Source organism: Macaca fascicularis, chromosome 18 (genome assembly GCF_037993035.2).
Source record: "Macaca fascicularis isolate 582-1 chromosome 18, T2T-MFA8v1.1".
Classification (NCBI taxonomy): domain Eukaryota; kingdom Metazoa; phylum Chordata; class Mammalia; order Primates; family Cercopithecidae; genus Macaca; species Macaca fascicularis.
The window spans coordinates 71,780,308-71,799,110 of NC_088392.1; the positions used below are offsets into that span (position 1 = coordinate 71,780,308).

The following is an 18,803-nucleotide window of genomic DNA, read 5'->3' on the forward strand; positions in this document are numbered from 1 at the left end:
AGTTTGGTCATCTCCTATTTTTCTGGAGACTTTCCATTCTTTTTGTTTTTGTTTTTAATTATTTTTTTTCCAGATCAACAGAGCACAGTGTGAGGAGTCTAATCTCTGAAGTTCAGCTCTGCTTTTGTGAAATCACACTGCTTTTGCTTAATAACACCATCAGTGTATGTGGCTGGGTTTTTATTCAAGCTGCAGTGTAATTAACAGGAAAAATAAATGCTTAGGAATTGAATATTTATCTCCCAGAAGCTACTTTGTGTCCTTTTGATAATCATCTTTAATTCTAATTTTTTTAAGTGGGAAAACACAGATAGGATACTGTGTAATAAACACATTTATTCAACAAAGGCCTCTAATTCTTCATTTATTATTGATACATTTTAATTCATGAAAGAAGAAATATTTTTACTAATATTTCTTGCAGCTGAAAATTTGTTATTGTTTGTGCATTTCTATAGGAAAGTTTGGAATTTCTTTTTTTTTTTTTTTTGAGGTGTGAAGTAATTGGTTTTTTAAGAAGACATGTCCCTTTGACAGGCCAAATTGTGCAACTCCATAGTCACAGAGAAGGGCAGGCAAAGGCAGAGTGATTGCTAACTTACTTTTCTATTTTAAAGCTTGTAAATTGATTTTTTTAAACTTCATTTTTATAGAAATATGTTTCCACAGTTCTCATCTTTGTTTACTATAAATTATTTGCCCCGATAATTCATAGCCAGTTTTGATTTTTATTCTTTGGTTTTCAAATTCAGAAGCCCTGAAAAGAGTTTACATACATAGAAAAATTGTGAGTAAATCCAAAATCATCAAAGACAGATTAAGATTACAAGTAAAAATTCACCATGTGCTCCTTAAGAACAACCTTAGAAGCCGGGCACGGTGGCTCACTCCTGTAGTCCCAGCACTTTGGGAGGCCAAGGTGGGCAGATCACCTGAGGTCAGGAGTTCGAGACCAGCCTGGCCAACATGGCGAAACCCCATCTCTATTAAAAATACAAAAATTAGCCAGGTGTGGTGGTGCACGCCTGTAGTCCCAGCTACTTGGGAGGCTGAGGCAGGAGAACAGCTTGAACCCAGGAGGTGGAGGTTGCAGTGAGCCAAGATTACACCACTGCACTCCAGCCTGGGTGACAAAGCGGGACTCTGTCTGAAAAGAATAACCTTAGAGAAATAAGTGGGTTTATCTTGTCAGCTACCTCCACAGTGCTATGCAGGCATCTGATAAACATTAGAAATAATAGAAAAGAAAGGAGAAGGAGGCAGACACTCTGGGTGACAGTGACATTCGTGTAGTGTTTATATTGCAACCTAAGGTGCATTTATCACCACTCCTGAAGATAAGAAAAAAGCATGCAAATACCTGCACCAGAGAGTAAAACTGAAATATCTTTTTTAATTGGCTCAATTATTTTCATACTTCCGCTCTCTATGGCAGATATTTGTGACATGTGACAGGAAAGTTCTCAGTTTAAGGACCACAAAGCCACTGACAATTGCAATAGGATATATTATGGAAGGAGAAAGAGTGCTTATTCCTTACGGAAAGAAAGTATCTCCTGCCCCCTGTTGGGTAGTATCTGGCATCCAATTCTTTCTTTTGTTTGGTGTCAGAAAACACATTGATGCAACTTGCTTATGCTCTCTGGTAAAAAAATAAATTAATTAAAAAAGAAAGGAAGAAAGAAAGAAAAGAAAGAGAGAAAGAGGAAGGAAGGAAGGAAGGAAGGAAGGAAGGAAGGAAGGAAGGAAAGGAAGGAGAAAGAAAAAAGAAAGAGAAAGAAAAGAGAGAAAGAAGAAAGAAAGGAAGAGAAGGAAAGGAAAAGAAAGAAAGAGAAAGGAAAAAGAGAGAAAGAAAGAGAAAGAAAGAAAGAAAGAAAGAAAGAAAGAAAGAAAGAAAGAAAGAAAGAAAGAAAGAGAGGGAGAGAGGGAGGGAGGGAGGGAGGGAGGGAGGGAGGAAGGAAGGAAGGAAAGAAGGAAGGAAGGCAGGCACATTCAGGCCTTAGCTCATACGAGGGGTAGAGATGGGAGTTTTAGTTACTTTGTAAAAGGCAGCATTGCTTCCAATCACAAAATCCTGCCCTGCTGTGTGAAGTTCATTGATGGAAGCTAATTTTTACCTAACTTTTATCATCCATAGCATTTATAGACATATGTTTGGGAAGTATATATGTTGACTAAAATGCAATACTTCATATAAAATAAAGACCCATTTGCATAATAGGATTATAGAGTATTATCATGTAGCATATATACACAAGAATGTTTTTTCTTCCCACACATACAAATTCATCTCAATACCCTTCTTCACTCTTTGGAAACCTATACAATCTTACAGATGTCTTCACTGACTCTTGCATATGGTGGTTCTGTGTGTTTCACTAGAGGTGAACTTAACTTTGTGTAATGAATTCTGTTAGTTTTCATAAAGATAACATACCACGTGACACGAGGTTCTGGCCAGCCTGCTATGGAGCAGTGCAATTTTACATTCTCCTTCTCCCAAACCGTGTGGGAGCGAGGTTTAATGATAAACTCAGGAGCATGGAGAAGATGGTCTTCATTCAACTTAGCATGATATGCCTCGGTTTCTTCTAACTGAAATAACAAATAAGCAAACATATTACCAAAATACCACTAAATCAAAGTGACTTTTGGTGCTAAAATAACAAGTAGAAGCCAAAAGTTTTATTTTTCCATTTGGAAGCTTAATTTTGTTTAGAGAAAATGCACTCCCTTCTCCCTTTTAAGAACAGAGGTAGTTATTTGACATTTAACATTCCAAGCTTAAGCAACATCTTTGATTTCTTTTTCTTTTTCTTTTTCTTTTTTTTTTTTTGGCCTGGGCTGGAGTACACTGGTGCAACCTGGCTCACTGCAGCCTCTTCCTCCCAGGTTCATGCAATTCTCGTGCCTCAGCCTCCCGAGTAGCTGGGATTACAAGCACTCACCACCATGCCTGGCTAATTTTTGTATTTTTAGTAGAGATGGGGTTTCACCATGTTGGCTAGGCTGATCTCGAACTCCTGACCTCAAGTAATTCTCCTGCCTTGGCCACCCAAAATTGGGATTACAGATGTGAGCCACCACATCTGGCCATATTTTACATAGAGGAGTATTTTACTTACAGGAGTAAAATACTGTAAGTAAAATACTCCTCTAAGGTGGATTTCTTAAGGCTCTTTAAAATCTTTAATTTCCTTAAAACCTAAAATTCCATGGAGTTTAAAACTATTGTTTGCTTTATTTGACCTACATATTAATATTTTAATGTCTTTCTCCTTGTTTTCTTATGTTTTGTTTCTCCAAAAGATCACATATTCTTCATTTGAAACACATCAGTCAGGTGCAGTGGCTCATTCTGTAATCCCAACATTTGGGGAGGCTGAGGTGGGTGGATCACTTGAGGTCAGGAGTTTGAGACCAGCCTTGCCAACATGGCGAAACCCCATCTCTACTTAAAAAAAAAAAAAAAAAAGAAAAAAGAAAAATTAGCCAGGTGTGGTGGCGCATGCCTGTAACCCCAGCTACTTGAGAGGCGAAGGCAGGAGAATCGCTTGAACCCGGGAGGCGGAGGCTGCAGTGAGCTGAGATTGCGCCACTGCACTCCAACCTGGGGGACAGAGTGAGACTCCATCTCGAAGAAAAAAAAAGAAACAAATCCATCTACATCTACACACACACACACACACACACACACACACACCCCTTATGACATGCATTTCCACCTTTGTAAGTTACGTTAAACTGTCTTTTCTTACTGTTTTCCTCAGGGACAGGCGTTCTGCCTTTTCTCGAATCGCAACTTTCCTTGACTTCTTTTCAAAAGTTTCTTCCTGTTGAAGAGTGGACGTGGCCTGTTTGGAAACCACGGACTGCTTGGATGCCATGGATTGCCTGGATGCTGTGGACTGCTTGGATGTCATGGACTGCTTAGATGCCGTGGACTGCTTGGATGCCGTGGACTGTTTAGATGTTGTGATTCCTTCCTCAGTAGCAAGAAGATTCCTCTGGGCTATATAAGCAGCAGCTTCTTTAATTCTTTCTTCTTCCGTATCTGTAATTCCACTGACATGCTTTTGACTAAAACACAATAATGGCAAAATGTAGATGTTGTGGATGGCAGTGATAAGATTGAGTAATTTTTACTAAGTTCAAAGTACCACACCTCAGACACTGTATCCTGCACCAAAAGAAAACCCGACATAGAAAAAGCAGGTAAATCAGAAGCTGACGCTTCATGTACGGAAGTGTTCCTCACCTTAACAAATAACAATAATAATAATGATAACAGTAATTATAACACCTATGATGGCCCTGGTGCTTTTCACATACATGATCTTGTTTCATCCCCATATAAACCCTATGAGATAAACTTTTTTTTTTTTTTAAGATGGAGTCTCGCTCTTGTTGCCCAGGCTGGAGTGCAATGGTTCAATCTCAGCTCACTGCAACCTCGGCCTCCTGGGTTCAAGCAATTCTCCTGCCTTAGCCTCCCAAGTAGCTGGGATTACAGGCTTCTGCTACCATGCCCAGCTAATATTTTGTAATTTTAGTAGAGACAGGGTTTCACCATGTTGGCCAGGCTAGTCTCGAACTCCTGACCTCAGGTGATCCACCAGCCTTGGCCTCCCAAAGTGCTGGGATTACACTCGTGAGCCACCATGCCCGGCCAAGATAAATTATTATTTCTGGTTTAGATATATGGTAACGAGGTTCAGAGAAGTTAGATAACTTGCCCAAGGTCGACTCACGGATTGTCTTAGTGTGTTTAAACATGATTTTGTTTACAATAAAAGATTATGGTTCCTTTCCAGAAAAGCCATATTGTCAAATGAGATCTAGTTTGTTTGCCTGTGACCCTGATACATGAGTAGGAGCTTGATCTGGATTCTGTCACTTTGCTGATGTAATGCACTGCCTGGAGTTGTTGCAGTATGAATAAGTTCTGAATGTACATGAGGTTCCTTATGTCTACTGGGTTTCTTTCTAAGATAATATATGTTGTGTGTGCATATACTATGTGTGCACCTATAGTATATACTAAGAAATTATCAAACTTGTGATGGAAGTGGTGACATTTATAAATGTGACTCGTTATTATTCATAATTGATGACAATAGTAAGGGAGTGGTAACATCTCAAGTTCAATGCCTACTGTGGCAGTTTATGATAGAATCTGTGCTGTGATTTATTCATGTTGTTTAAAAATATTTGAATTATTTTAACATATTTCAATGCCTTTTGTTGTAAAGCCCCTCAAATGTTTTAGTGAAAGAGTGTATTGATTATGTCGAGGATTCTCTTGAAATTGAGTGTCCTTAGACCTCTTACGTCAGAATTATACATTCCAAGAATGATTGCTTCAGTATGTAAGCAAATGCTGCCATTGTGTTAGCAAGTTCCTAGCATCTAAATCTATGTCGCTTGCTGAGGAATAAGATTCCACATTTGCCAAGTTTGGGGTTTCTCATGGACTATTCCTAAAACATCTGGCAGACGAGATGAGTCCATGTTGTTTCTGACTAAATGTAGTGAGTAAATTTTAAGTTTTTTCCTCTCTCTCTGTAAATATTAATAAGATAATCCCTACTATGGATGTTAGTAATATGTCCATTATTATTTGAGGGGGAGGAGGAAGATGAAAGATTTTTAGCTTAGTGTCCTCACATAATGACTTCTCAATCTTTTTTGAACAAGATAGGAAGTGAATGAATTACTAACTGAATACAAAACAAACCATGGAGAATTTGCTTGGAATTCTCTATAGAAGTCAACATACAATAGGGAGATGTGAAATGAGCTCTGTGATCTGTTTCAATTCATGTAATGATGGATCATATTCAATGCTAGTCTTGCCCCAGGCTCCAAGTAAGAGAACTTTATGTTTAAGTTCTCATTACTACTGATACTGGATAGGTTGGCACAGCTCTAGAGGGCCAAACGAAGTGATAGTCTCCTTGCCTTTTCCGTTTACAAAGAAGCCAAACTTCGGAAAAAAAACCTTGTAATTATTTCACACGAGAACTCAACTACACTTAAAAAGTATGTTAGACCCAGGGCAGTAGGGATATTCTCCTTTAAGTAAAAGTCAGGATTTATCAGTGATAACCCTTCTATAATCTGGACACAAAAGTAAAACTGTGAGGCTAACATGTTGACAAAAGTATACTACTACGAAGTAAAACTAAATTTAAAATCTCCCAGTACTCTGCGAATCTGTGACAATCTCAATTCAAAATCTCTTGCCGACAGAAAGTTTACTCAATTTATTAGAATATAAGTGGAATTTTCAGGTGCCATGCAGAGGAAATGGTGTTTTCCAGAAGCACAGTGTGAGTGCAGAGGGCATGTCCACTGCATTGACCAGGCCTACGTGGGACTTTCAATTCTTTCCCTCCCAGGCATGCAGCTTTCAGCAAGTCACTCTGCCATGATTTCCTTGTCCAAAACGTTGATATATTAATATCTCTGCAGGGTTGTATGGAGAATTTAGCAAGATGGTTTATATAAAGCACCTTGCATGAGTCCCAGCAAATAATAATAGACACTCAACAAATGTTCATTTTTTTCCATCCTCTTCTCAGATTGTTAATACTGCCAAAACCGTTGTGAAATGTTATTTTTGACACAGTAATAGAGTATAGGTGATGACACCGTATAAGATATAATGGAGAACTAGAAATAAAGCCTAGAAAATCAATTTTTATTCACATCTTTTTTTTTTTTTTTTTTGAGAGGAGTCTCGCTCTGTTTCCCAGGCTGGAGCGCAGTGGCGCGATCTCTTGGCTCACTGCAACCTCCACCTTCCAGGTTCAAGCGATTCTCCTGCCTCAGCCTCCCGAGTAGCTGGGATTACAGGTGCCTGCCACCACACCCAGGTAATTTCTGTATTTTCAGTAGAGAAGGGGTTTCACTGTGTTAGCCAGGATGTTCTCAATCTCCTGACCTCGTGATCCGCCCACCTTGGCCTCCCAAAGTGCTGGGATTACAGGCGAGAGCCACCACGCCCGGCCTCACATCTTCTTTTATCAGTTTATTTGGTAAATGATCACTTCCTGAGACTGGCCCGGAAGAGACAAATAGTTTGGTGTGGACAGAGCAGGGAGAAGATGTTAGGAGTAAGAAGCTTCATTTCATGCCCTGCCAGGTGGAGTCATGTCACGTAGGCTAGTGTTAAGCTGATGTGGTTTTAAAATGATTTTTTGAAACAGAGTGGGAAAAATACCGGAGACAAAAGACTTTACCCCTCTAGCCTACCATCACTTATAAGGACTGCGAGTTACATTAAGCTACTGTGAAGAGGACAAATGGCTGGACATGCATACTTAGCAGCGAAAGCGTGTTTGTCTGGAAAGTTCACTTTAGAAAATCAGAGAAAGCAAAGATATCAGCTAAAAAGCCAAAAATAGAATGTTATTTATCCCTTTACCTTCCTAATTGGGTTCAGAGCAATTATGACATTAGCCTCCGACACAAGTCAGAAAGGAACTGTCAGAGGGCAATGGAAAGAAAAACACAGGCAACAGATGTAGGTCACCATCAATCACAACCAAATTATTTCCTGACTTCCAAGAGGATCTACTTTTCCATGACATTTGCTCTTAGAGGATGGCCTCACTTTGAGCGTCACCTGAGCTATGGGAATAACTCTGTGTTCAAAGAGAAGTAAACAGGAGATGAGCCAGAAAGTTCCTGTTGAGCTTTAATCTTGGTGTCCAGGACAAGTCTCCTTTCAAGATTCCTTTGAATATTATTAATGCTCAAAAATAATGTTATGTAATAAAGATAGAAAATTGGCATCACACAGACTTGTGATTTAGTGATTATTTTGTTTGAAGTTTTCCTCAAAGTAAATAGCAATCTATTTCCCATTGAACAAGGCATTCAAATTATGATGAGATTTTTTCCCCCAGTGAATAATAATTAAAACCACATTGATAACCAAGATATTTTTCAGCTACCTAAACGTGTCATCTTGGGTTTTTTTTTAAAGTTCACCCAGGCCAGGTGTGGTGGCTCATGCCTATAATTCAAGCACTTTGGGAGGCCAAGCAGGGAAGATCACTTGAGCCCAGGAGTTCAAGACCAACCTGGGTGATATAGTGAGACTCCATTTCTACAAATAATTTTTTTTTTAATTAGCTGGGCATGGTGGCTCGTGCCTGTGGTCCCAGCTACTCGGGAGGTTGAAGTAGGAGGATTGCCTGAGTCTGGGAGGTTGAGGCTGCAGTGAGCTGTGTTTGTGCCACTGCACTCCAGCCTGGGTAGCAGAGTGAGACCCTATCTCAGAGAGAGATATATACATACACACACACACACGCACACGCACACATACACACACACACACACACACAGAGTAATAAAAATTCACCCAACATTTTATAGTTTTGAAGCTTTCTTTTTACTCTGGCTATCCTGTCCAATCACTAGCATTCCAGGATCCACTTTCCATTCCAGCTAGTTTTATAAGCAGCATTAAGTTCTGATCATTCTTGTTTGTCATGTAGCCATCCTATGTAATGGCAAAATTTCTGAAAAGGAAATCCCTTTTAACATAATTATCACGTCTCTCTCAGTGCATGGTTCTGAGCTTCCTCAGATCTTACTCAATCAGTATATAGTAAGTGCTTAATAAAAGGTTAGCTGCTTTTACTATAATCTGACAAGTGCTCAATAAATGTTAGCTGCTATTTCTATAATCTGTCCACCACAATTATGACTATAATCTGCTACTCCTATAGCACTTACTATATACTTCTTAATAATTAAAGCCAGGAAGAACAAGCACACTCACCGTCCCGAGAAAATGGGTACCATGTAGTCACTGGGCAAATTTTCTTTCTCTTCTCCAGACAGAAGGCTGTGCTTGGCTCTCTTTGGTTTGGGGCTCAACTTGGATGAATAATCATCTAACAGTAGACTGGAATCTGTAAGTCTGAAATAAACCACCTAACATCAGACAATAATAACAAAAAAAAAAGGCATTTACAACATTCAAAATACTGATACAGGAAGTTTTAACTTGGGAGAAATTTTACCAAATCCTAGATCTCTAATGTTACAATTATCTTTTAGCTTTAGAATCAAAGTAGAGTTAGAAAGATTTCAAATAACAGACTCTATAGAGACAGAAAAGAAAAATAGTGATAATAATTTTATGGCTCCAGTAATTTCATGGCTTTTTCCCCCACTTAAAGTTTCAAGGGAAAACAGTGATGCTTTTATGATAGTTCTAAATGCCCTTTTGTGTTAATGTCATGTTGGAAATCTAGGCAGACTATATAAATGGTTTTGATACATGGTGCATCCAAATTCTTTTGGGAGCTTATTTAAAACGCACACTTTTCTAGATAGATCCATTCTGATGTAGGATCCTTGGTTTACACTGAGACCTTTATGTATTATAGGTGACTCCTGCCTTTGAAGGGATGTGAGGCTTATTAAATAATAGAGTTAATATATTTTATGTGAACACATGATGCCGATTGACTCAGTGATTCACAAGGGTGTGATAAAGAAGCCTTTGGTCAGTTCTGTCTTCCTATGCACACTGGTGCAAATGTGCACTTGGAGGTAGTTAGTGTTCTAATAAACCAAAAAAATGACTAAGGAAGTGGAAAACATGAGAGCAGAGATAGCAGAGAAAAGGGATTGATGAAATGAAAAGAATAGTGTTAATTTGTATAGTTCTTGAATGAAATGAAATGCATTCTTATACAAACATACACAATTTGGCATAAACTTCAGGAGTTCATGGACTCCCTGAAGTCAATCCGTGAACTCGGGGCTAAAAGTCCCTAATCTACACAGTAAGGAAAGATGTTAACAATAGGGGTCTGTATAGGAACTCTTCTGTACTATCCTTTTAATCATTTTGTAAATTTGAAACTATTCTTAAAAAAAAAAAAGTTAATTTTTTTTAGAAGCCCCCGGTCTAGAGGATCTCTAAAGACAAGGTGAAGAGGGGTATTATGTCATGGGAAAAGCCAAGCTGCCCAGTTGAAATAGGAAAACCTTCCAAACCTTGACCATTTCCTAATCTTCGAAAATCATTTGAAAAAGCAAAAGGGATTACCTAATCCAAAGCAGAAGAGAGGTCAAGCATATACATGGTACAAAATGGATATATGATGATGCGAGAAAACAAGTAGCACAGGGCTTTGACATGCAGGGCAGGCAGCAGCACCTTGAATCCTCCCGGGAGGTCTCCTGGAAATGGCCTAACTCTTCCTTCCCCATATCCACCCCCTCCCCCAGAGGTGAATATCTATCTCTTTTTCTATGATCAGCATTAAAACTAAAGGTTAGAACTTTGAATTCAAGCTTGTGGATTGGTTACCAACTGGAAGCCAGGGTGACATTTGTTCCTGGCTGGCTGTCCTGGGCAGCAGCAAAACGACTGCATTCTATACCCCGGCAGGTCACGAAGTACAGGCTGTGCTTATACAGGTCTAAGTTTAAAGTGGTATTTTCCCTCACCTCTTTATTCCATTACCATCCAAAATAAAATAATTATGGGGCTTAAGAGTTTCATTTTTTCCCCCATTTCGAACAGCTGGATTCCAATTTCTCTCCTATTTTTCTGCTTTTGCTTTTCTCTCTTTACTCATTCTAGTGGCTACAGGAGATTCTCATGAGTTCATTATTTTTTGACATTTATTACATCAAAATAGCTATGATTTCTTATTCTTTTCATTGCATTGCTCCTTTTTCTGTCATTTATCCTTTAAGACAAATTCTTAAAATAATGCATTTATTACATAGAATGTGCTATAATATGAGTACTCCATTCTCACAAGTAAATCACAGGAGCTGTTTTTTTTTCTTGTACATCATTCCAATGTAGAAGCCGACTTTTTAATAGTTGAACTTTATGCTAAAGACTCATGGCCCTTTCATCAGCTTCCACTTCATATTTCATTTGGAACAGAAGAATTTTTAAAAAGCATTATGATGCTATGTGTTATATAGTACTGCTTAGAAAATGAAGATCTCCACTTTTATTATGCTAATATTTCTTCGAGACTTTGATTTCTAATAAAGAGTATATGAAGAACTAGATGTTAAAATACAATGCGAACTGATGATTTAGTAATGCTAAGACATTTATTTATTGAGGCTAGCAAACAAAACTAAATCAGGCCGGGCCGCGGTGGCTCAAGCCTGTAATCCCAGCACTTTGGGAGGCTGAGATGGGCGGATCATGAGGTCAGGAGATCGAGACCATCCTGGCCAACCCGGTGAAACCCCGTCTCTACCAAAAAAATACAAAAAACTAGCCGGGCAATGTGGCAGGTGCCTGTAGTCCCAGCTACTCAGGAGGCTGAGGCAGCAGAATGGCGTGAACCCGGGAGGCGGAGCTTGCAGTGAGCTGAGATGGCGCCACTGCACTCCAGCCTGGGGGACAGACGAGACTCCGTCTCAAAAAAAAAAAAAAAAAAAAACTAAAACAGAGAGATACAAACTTTAAAGAAAGTGACTGTTATAATAAGCATAATTATCTTAAGAAAAACATCCATAGTCTATTTTGTCATGATCCATGACCTCTGAAGTCCAACATCTTACTCTATCGAATTTTAAAGTTGAAAAATGTTTCTAGAGGAGTTACATATAATATGTAGATTTTAAATTTCTTTGATCTTAAATCAAAGAGCTAAATAAAGGCTTGCTAACCCCTTGGGCTTTTATGTATTTAAATTTTGAAAATAAGCCAACAACTTACTTCTGAGTAGTTACCAAACTTAATATGTATGGATTGGTGTCCGTCGTTACCTATTAAAACTAGATGTAGTGTTTTTTAATGTGCTTAGCTTAAATCTTGAAGCTTTCTGAATTTTGATGAAAGCAATCAAATTAAGCAAAAGGCAAGGGTTAATTGTGTGTGTGCACAGGTATCTATGAGCCTGTAACTGTATCTATATCTAGGTACATCTTTTTGTACTCCCCACCAATTATGCTAGTCCTTGTTAATATGTCTACAGTTAACAGATTTTAAATACATATCCTGGTGTGTAGGACATTATCACATACATCTATGACCGGTAGCACCACAGGGAAGAGACGTAGCCAAGGTACAACATGCACTCTCTGGAAATATTCCAGGAATTCAGAAGTAGACTTACACCTGCATCTAATTCAAATACTGAAGAGAAAATATTATAACCCCCTGCTTATTCAACTTCATAACAGGAAAAGCAAGAATAAAACCATTTATAGAATTTCAGAGCTGAAAGCGGACTTGGGGATATTTATACCAGGCCCTTGATTTGACAGATGTGGAAAGCAAAGCCTGGAGAGTGTTTGTAACTCACCCATGCTCACACAGTGAGTTGGTGGTGAACTGGGACTGGCACTCATCTCTTCTTGATTTTCAGGTTAGTGTTCTTTTCACTATACCAGTCATCTCCAACATTTTTTTTTGAGACGGAGTCTCATTCTGTCGCCCAGGCTGGAGTGCAATGGCGCGATCTCGGCTCACTGCAACCTCTGCCTCCCGAGTTTAAACAATTCTCCTGCCTCAGCCTCCTGAATAGCTGGGGTTACAGGCGCACGCCACCATGCCCGGCTAATTTTTGTACTTTTTAGTAGAGACGGAGTTTTGCCATGTTGGCCAGGCTGGTCTCAAACTCCTGATCTCAGGTGATCTGCCTCCCTCGGCCTCCCAAAATGCAGGGATCTCCAACTTTTATGATCAAGTACTCTTAATTTTAAAAATTGGGGGCATACTACCTACATATGTTTATTTATAAGTTCTATCCATATACTACTGTATAAATAGTCCAATTTTATGAAACATTCAATCAATAGAAAAAAGCTAAAGATCGCATTTGATTTTTTTTTTAAAAAAAGAAGTGTTACAGCCAGGTGCAATGGCTCACACCTGTAATCCCAGCACTTTGGGAGGCTGAGGCAGGCGGATCATGAGGTCAGGAGATCGAGACCATCCTAACTAACATGGTGAAACTCCGTCTCACTAAAAAATACAAAAAAAAAAAAAAAAATAGACGGGCGTGGTGGCGGGCACCTGTAGTCCCAGCTACTTGGGAGGCTGAGGCAGGAGAATGGCATGAACCCAGGAGGCAGAATTTGCAGTGAGCCGAGATCTCGCCACTGCACTCCAGACTGGGCAACAGAGCAAGACTCCGTCTCAAAAAAAAAAAAAAAAAGAAGTGTTACTATTTCGTTCTATACCCCAGTGGCTTGCCTTTGTGGACCCCCCAGTTTGGAGACCATAAAACCATGTCATACTGTCCATGATGACTTTGATGTTGATTCGTTGTTCCTGAATTTATTCACCTAAATTGAAGTTATAAAATAATCAGTTACAGCTAAAATAAAGCACAAAAAAAGTCATTAAACTGAACATAAAATAAAATGTTGGCCCCCTAAAGTTATGTTTATAATCACCATATAATTTGGGGAAATTGTTCCAGGTTTACTAGGATGAATAAATGTATTCACGTTTATGGGAAGTGTAGACCTGCATAATGGCTATGTTACTTTCTGAAAACATTCTGACAGCCTATCAGCATGTTTCAGAGAAAGGATGAACTGTGGGCATTGTCTCCACTGACTGTGCTCCCAAAGCCAGCATCACCCATCCTTACGTGCTCAGGGTTAGGCTGCATTATTGGTTTCTCTGTCTTTCCCACTGCCTGTGACTACCTGAGAAGAGGGATGGTCTCAGTGATCTTCATATCCTCAGCATTGTACCCAGTGCCTGACACAACTCAATAAATGTTTATTGAATGAAGTGAAATAAAGATTTATGACAAGGTGCAGTGGCTCACACCTGTAATCCTAGCACTTTGGGAGGCCGAGGCGGGTGGATCACGAGGTCAGGAGTTCAAGACCAGCCTGGCCAAGATGGTGAAACCCCATCTCTACTAAACATACAAAATTTAGCTGGGCATGGTGGCGGATGCCTAGAATTCCAGCTACTCAGGAGGCTGAGGCAGAGAATTCCTTGAACCCAGGACGGGGAGGTTGCAGTGAACTGAGATGGCGCCACTGCCCTCCAGCCTGGGCGACAGAGGGAGACAGCGTCACAAAAAAAAGAAAAAGAAAAAAAAAAAAAAGATTTATTCTCCTGTAACCAACCCTAGCGCAAAGATTCTCAACCCTGGTTTCACATCAGAATCAGATGAGGAATGATTAAAAATGGCTGAGGCAGAGGTGGGACTTCCAGTATGGTGGAAGGAATAGTTCCTCAGCTCCTCTTTCCAAAGCAGTGATGATACAGAACACATTGTCAAAAATAACCAATCAGGGCTCTGAAAATCAATCAAAGGCATACGCTACACTGAGAAGTTATTCATAGAACAAACAAACAACTGAATTTCATGTATGAGCAGCGGGAGTCTGTGTGTCATTCCTGCCTACGCTTCTCCCATCCATTACTCCCAGCTTAGTCCATAAGGTAGTTCAACCAAGATGAGAAAAGGCATGAAAAGGAGCAGCCAGGGAAGAATGACTTGATTTGGGCACAATGTGATAAACCCCACATCCAGCAGCATTGTCAATAACAGTAGCAATCTAGGTGGCAAACAAACAAGGGAAGACCAGCAGCTCAGCTAGCCTGGGGTTACAATCAGGCTTGGGACAAGCAGCAGACTGGTAGATCAGCCAGAAATTTACCAGGAAAATCTGGAAAATAAAATAGTCATAGGGGCCTTCAGAAGCTCTCCATACAAATATGTGTAGGAAAGATTGCAGAGGCCCAAGTGTTCCATACATCATTGGCTGACTGTAAACCTGTGCACACGTGCAGTGGACAGGCAAGAGAGCCTGGAATTAAGCAAAACCAGACTTACTTAAAAGTTACCTGCACACAGGCTGGGCACGGTGGCTCACACCTGTAATCCCAGCACTTTGGGAGGCCGAGGTGGGTGGATCATGAGGTCAAGAGATCAAGACCATCCTAGCCAACATGGGGAAACCCCGTTTCTACTAAAAATACAAAAATTAGCTGGGCATGGTGGCACATGCCTGTAGGCCCAGCTACTTAGGAGGCTGAGGCAGGAGTATCGCTTGAACCTGGGAGGCGGAGGTTGCAGTGAGCCGAGATCGCACCAGTGCACTCCAGCCTGGGGGACACAGTGAGACTCCGTCTCGAAAAGCAAATAAAAAATTACCGGCACACTTTAACTGTGCTCCCCAACACACACACAGATCTACTGCCAGAGGGTGGAAGATTTATTGTCTTGAGCTGTCTGGGCACAATGTCTGACCACTCATTGGCCATTAATCTATGCAAACACAGTGTGATTCTTAGGAATTCAGGCTTAAAAATGAGAACAAGAATTTAAAAAACAAAACAAAGCTGAGCAGAGACACCTACAGCCACATAGTAGTTAAAGAGATTCTACAAGTATGTCCAGCCAAATTATTAAACAAAACTTGAGATCACGCCACTGCCCTCCAGCCTGGGCAACAGAGTGAGACTCCAGTTCAAAACAAAAACAAAAACAAAAAAACCCAAAAACAAAAAAACAAAACCAAAATACAGTAACAACACACTTTGAGGAAAATTCAGAATTCAGAATTGTAACAATGTATTATCTGACATGTCCCATTTTTAACAACAATAAAAGTTATGAGACATGCCAAGAAACAGGTAAATGTAACTCACACCAATGAGAAAATAGTAGTAAACCAAAATTGTCTCTGGGTTGTCCTTGATGTTGGGTTTAGCAAAGACTTCAAAGCAGTAATTATAAATATGTTCAAAAACTGAAGGAAACCATGTTTACAGAGTTAAAGGAATGTATTACAACAAGGACTCAACAAATAGAGAATGTCAACAAAGAAATATAAATTATAAAATAAAATCAAAGGACACTCTGGAGTTAAAGTGTACAATAACAAATGAAAATTTCTTAGAGGGACGCAACAGCAGATGTTAGATAAGGGAAGAAATAATCAATAAAGTTGAAAATAGAAATTACCCAATCTAAAGCACAGAGAGATAAAAGAATAAAGAAAAATTAAAAGAGCCTCAGAAACCTGTGAGACGATGTCAAACATACTAACATGTGAGTAATGACAATGCCAGAAAGAGAAGAGAGAGAGAAAGGGCAGGAAAATATATTTGAAGAAATAATAGACTAAAGCTTCCAAAATTTGATGAAAATACTAATCTGTGGATCCAAGACACTCAAAAAACCCAAGTAAAATAACACAGAAAGAGACACACAGACCTGGAAATATCGAAGTCAAACTGTTGAAAGTCAAAGCCAGAGAAAAACCTTGAAAGCATCAAGAGTAAAATGATTCTTTACACACAGGGGAACAATAATACTGTGAATGGTAGACTTCTCATCAGGAAAATTGGCACTGACATGACATATTTAAGTGCTGAAAAACAATGTCAATCAAGAATTCTATATCTGGCCGGGCGCAGTGGCTCATGCCTGTAATCCTAGCACTTCGGGAGGCCAAGGTGGGTGCATCACTTGAGGTCAGGAGTTTGAGACCAGCCTGTCTAACATCGTGCAACCCCGTCTCTACTAAAAATACAAAAATTAGCTGGGCGTGGCAGTGCACTCCTGTAATCCCAGCTACTCAGGAGGTTGAAGCAGGAGAATCACTTGAACCTGGAAGGCAGAGGTTGCAATGAGCCAAGATCATGCCACTGCACTCCAGCCCTGGCGACAGAGTGAGGCTCCGACTCAAAAAGAGAAAAAAATAAAAAGATTAAAGGTAATTTAATTGTAATTTAAACCCACATTAAAAAAATGGAGAACACCAGAAAGTAAATAATTGGGTAAATACAAAAGACAGTGTGTGTACATACACACATACACTCATGTGTATGCACATATATGTATATAAGCTTATACATACTATGTATATAAATTTATATGTATATAAGCTTATACGCATATATGTATGTAAATTTTTACACATATATATTCTATTAAATTCTTTTTTTTTTAATTTTTTTATTTTTTTTAGACAGAGTCTTGCTGTGTCAACTAGGTTGGAGTGCAATGGTGTGATCATAACTCTGTAACCTCGACCTCCTGGGCTCAAGCCATCCTCCCACCTCAGCCTCCCAAGTAGTTGGGACTACAGGCACACATCACCATGCCCAGCTAATTTCTGTATTTTTTGTAGAAATGGGATTTCACCATGCTGCCCAGGCTGGTCTCAAACTCTTGAGTTCAAGTGATTCACCCACCTCAGCCTCTGAAAGTGCTGGAATTACACATGTGAGCCACTGCAACTGGCCTTCTCTTAAATTCTTTAAAAGACATAATATTGTAGAAAATATTTATTGCATTGTGTTGTTGGGTTTACAATATTCATAGTTGTAATATACTTGACAATAGTGCAAAGGAGGGAAAAGGAAATGAAGCTATATTAGAGAAAAGTTTCTATGTTTACTGGTATTCAGTGAGTATATATTATCTGAAGTAGATAGAGATAAGTTAGTATGTGTATTGCAATTCCTAAAGCAATCTCTAGGAAAATAGCTCAAAGAATATAGTCAAGAAACAAAAGAATTAAAACGATACACTAAAAAGTTTCATTTAATACAAAATAAGGCAATAAAGGAGTAATTAAAGAGATATGAGATACACTAAAAAAAGTGGCAGACATAAATACAACTATATCAGTAATTTTATTAAATGTAAATGGAATTAAAAAACTGCAAGGAACAGGCAGAAGTTGTCAGACTGATTGGAAAAAAAAGGTTCCACTAATTCACTTATATGCTGCTACAAGAGGCACACTCTAAAGACACATTTGTTAAAGTAAAAGGATAAAAAAGATATACCATGCAAATGGTAAGCTATATTAATATAAAACATAATATGCTTTACATCAAGAAATAATATTAGAAACAAAGAGAAACATTTCATAATGATAAAATGGTCAATTCCTCAGAAAAACATAATAATTATAAATGTATATACACCTAAAAACAGATCCCCAAAATACATAAAGCAAAAATGACAGAATTAAAAGAAATGTGAAACCGAAAAATAATGGTTGGAGACTTCAATATTCCACCCACAATAACTGATAGAATAACTAGATTTAAAACATCATCAGGAACATAAAATACTTGCAAAACACTATCAATTACCTTGACGTGACTGATCTTTCTTGAGTACTTTACCCAAGGACAATAGAATACTTATTGTTTTCAACATTCTCAAGGAGGGTTCTTATGGTAGTTCACAAAACAATCTAAATCAATTTAAAAGAACTAGAATCATGGAAAATATATCCCCAGATAACAGAAGAATTAAACAAGAATCTACAATAGAAAAATATTTAGAAAATCCTCAAATATAAGGAAATTAACAACATACTTTTAAATAACCTATTGGTCAAAAATAAATCACAAAAGAAATTAGAAAATACTTTGAACTACATAAAAACAAAAACACAACTTATTAAAATATATGGGATATAGCTAAAGCAGTACTTAGAGAGATATATATAGCTTTAAGTGTTTGTATTAGAAAAGACGGTCTCAAACTAATAATCTAAGCTTCCATCAAAAGAAGCTAGAAAAAGATAAAACTAAACACAAAACAAGCAGAAGGACAATATAACAAAGATTAGAGGGGAAATAAAAAGAAAACAGAGAAACAATAAAATTAATGAAACAAAAGTTGGTTCTTTGGAAAGATCGTGACAATTAGTAAGGCTTTTGCTAAATTGACTACAAATAATAGAAGACACAAATTATTAAAATCAAGAATGAAAGAAGAGACATCACTAACAACCTTATAGGAATTAAGAGGCTCACAAAGAAATAATGTAGATGCCTTTATGCCAACAAATTA

General features: G+C 38.6%; 1 protein-coding gene across 10 annotated transcripts in view; it reads right to left on the bottom strand.

Moving 5' to 3' along the window:
• MYOM1 (myomesin 1) overlaps positions 1–18,803 on the bottom strand; it is a 179,609-nt gene that overhangs the window by 112,236 nt on the left and 48,570 nt on the right. For all 10 annotated transcript variants that reach the window (XM_005587098.5, XM_065534075.2, XM_065534071.2 and 7 more), the window contains 3 exons: positions 8,795–8,935; positions 3,759–4,080; positions 2,438–2,595 (listed from right to left, as the gene is read on the bottom strand). In XM_005587098.5, the coding sequence (XP_005587155.4) occupies positions 2,438–2,595; positions 3,759–4,080; positions 8,795–8,935 (621 nt within the window). The remainder of the gene's footprint in view (positions 1–2,437; positions 2,596–3,758; positions 4,081–8,794; positions 8,936–18,803) is intronic.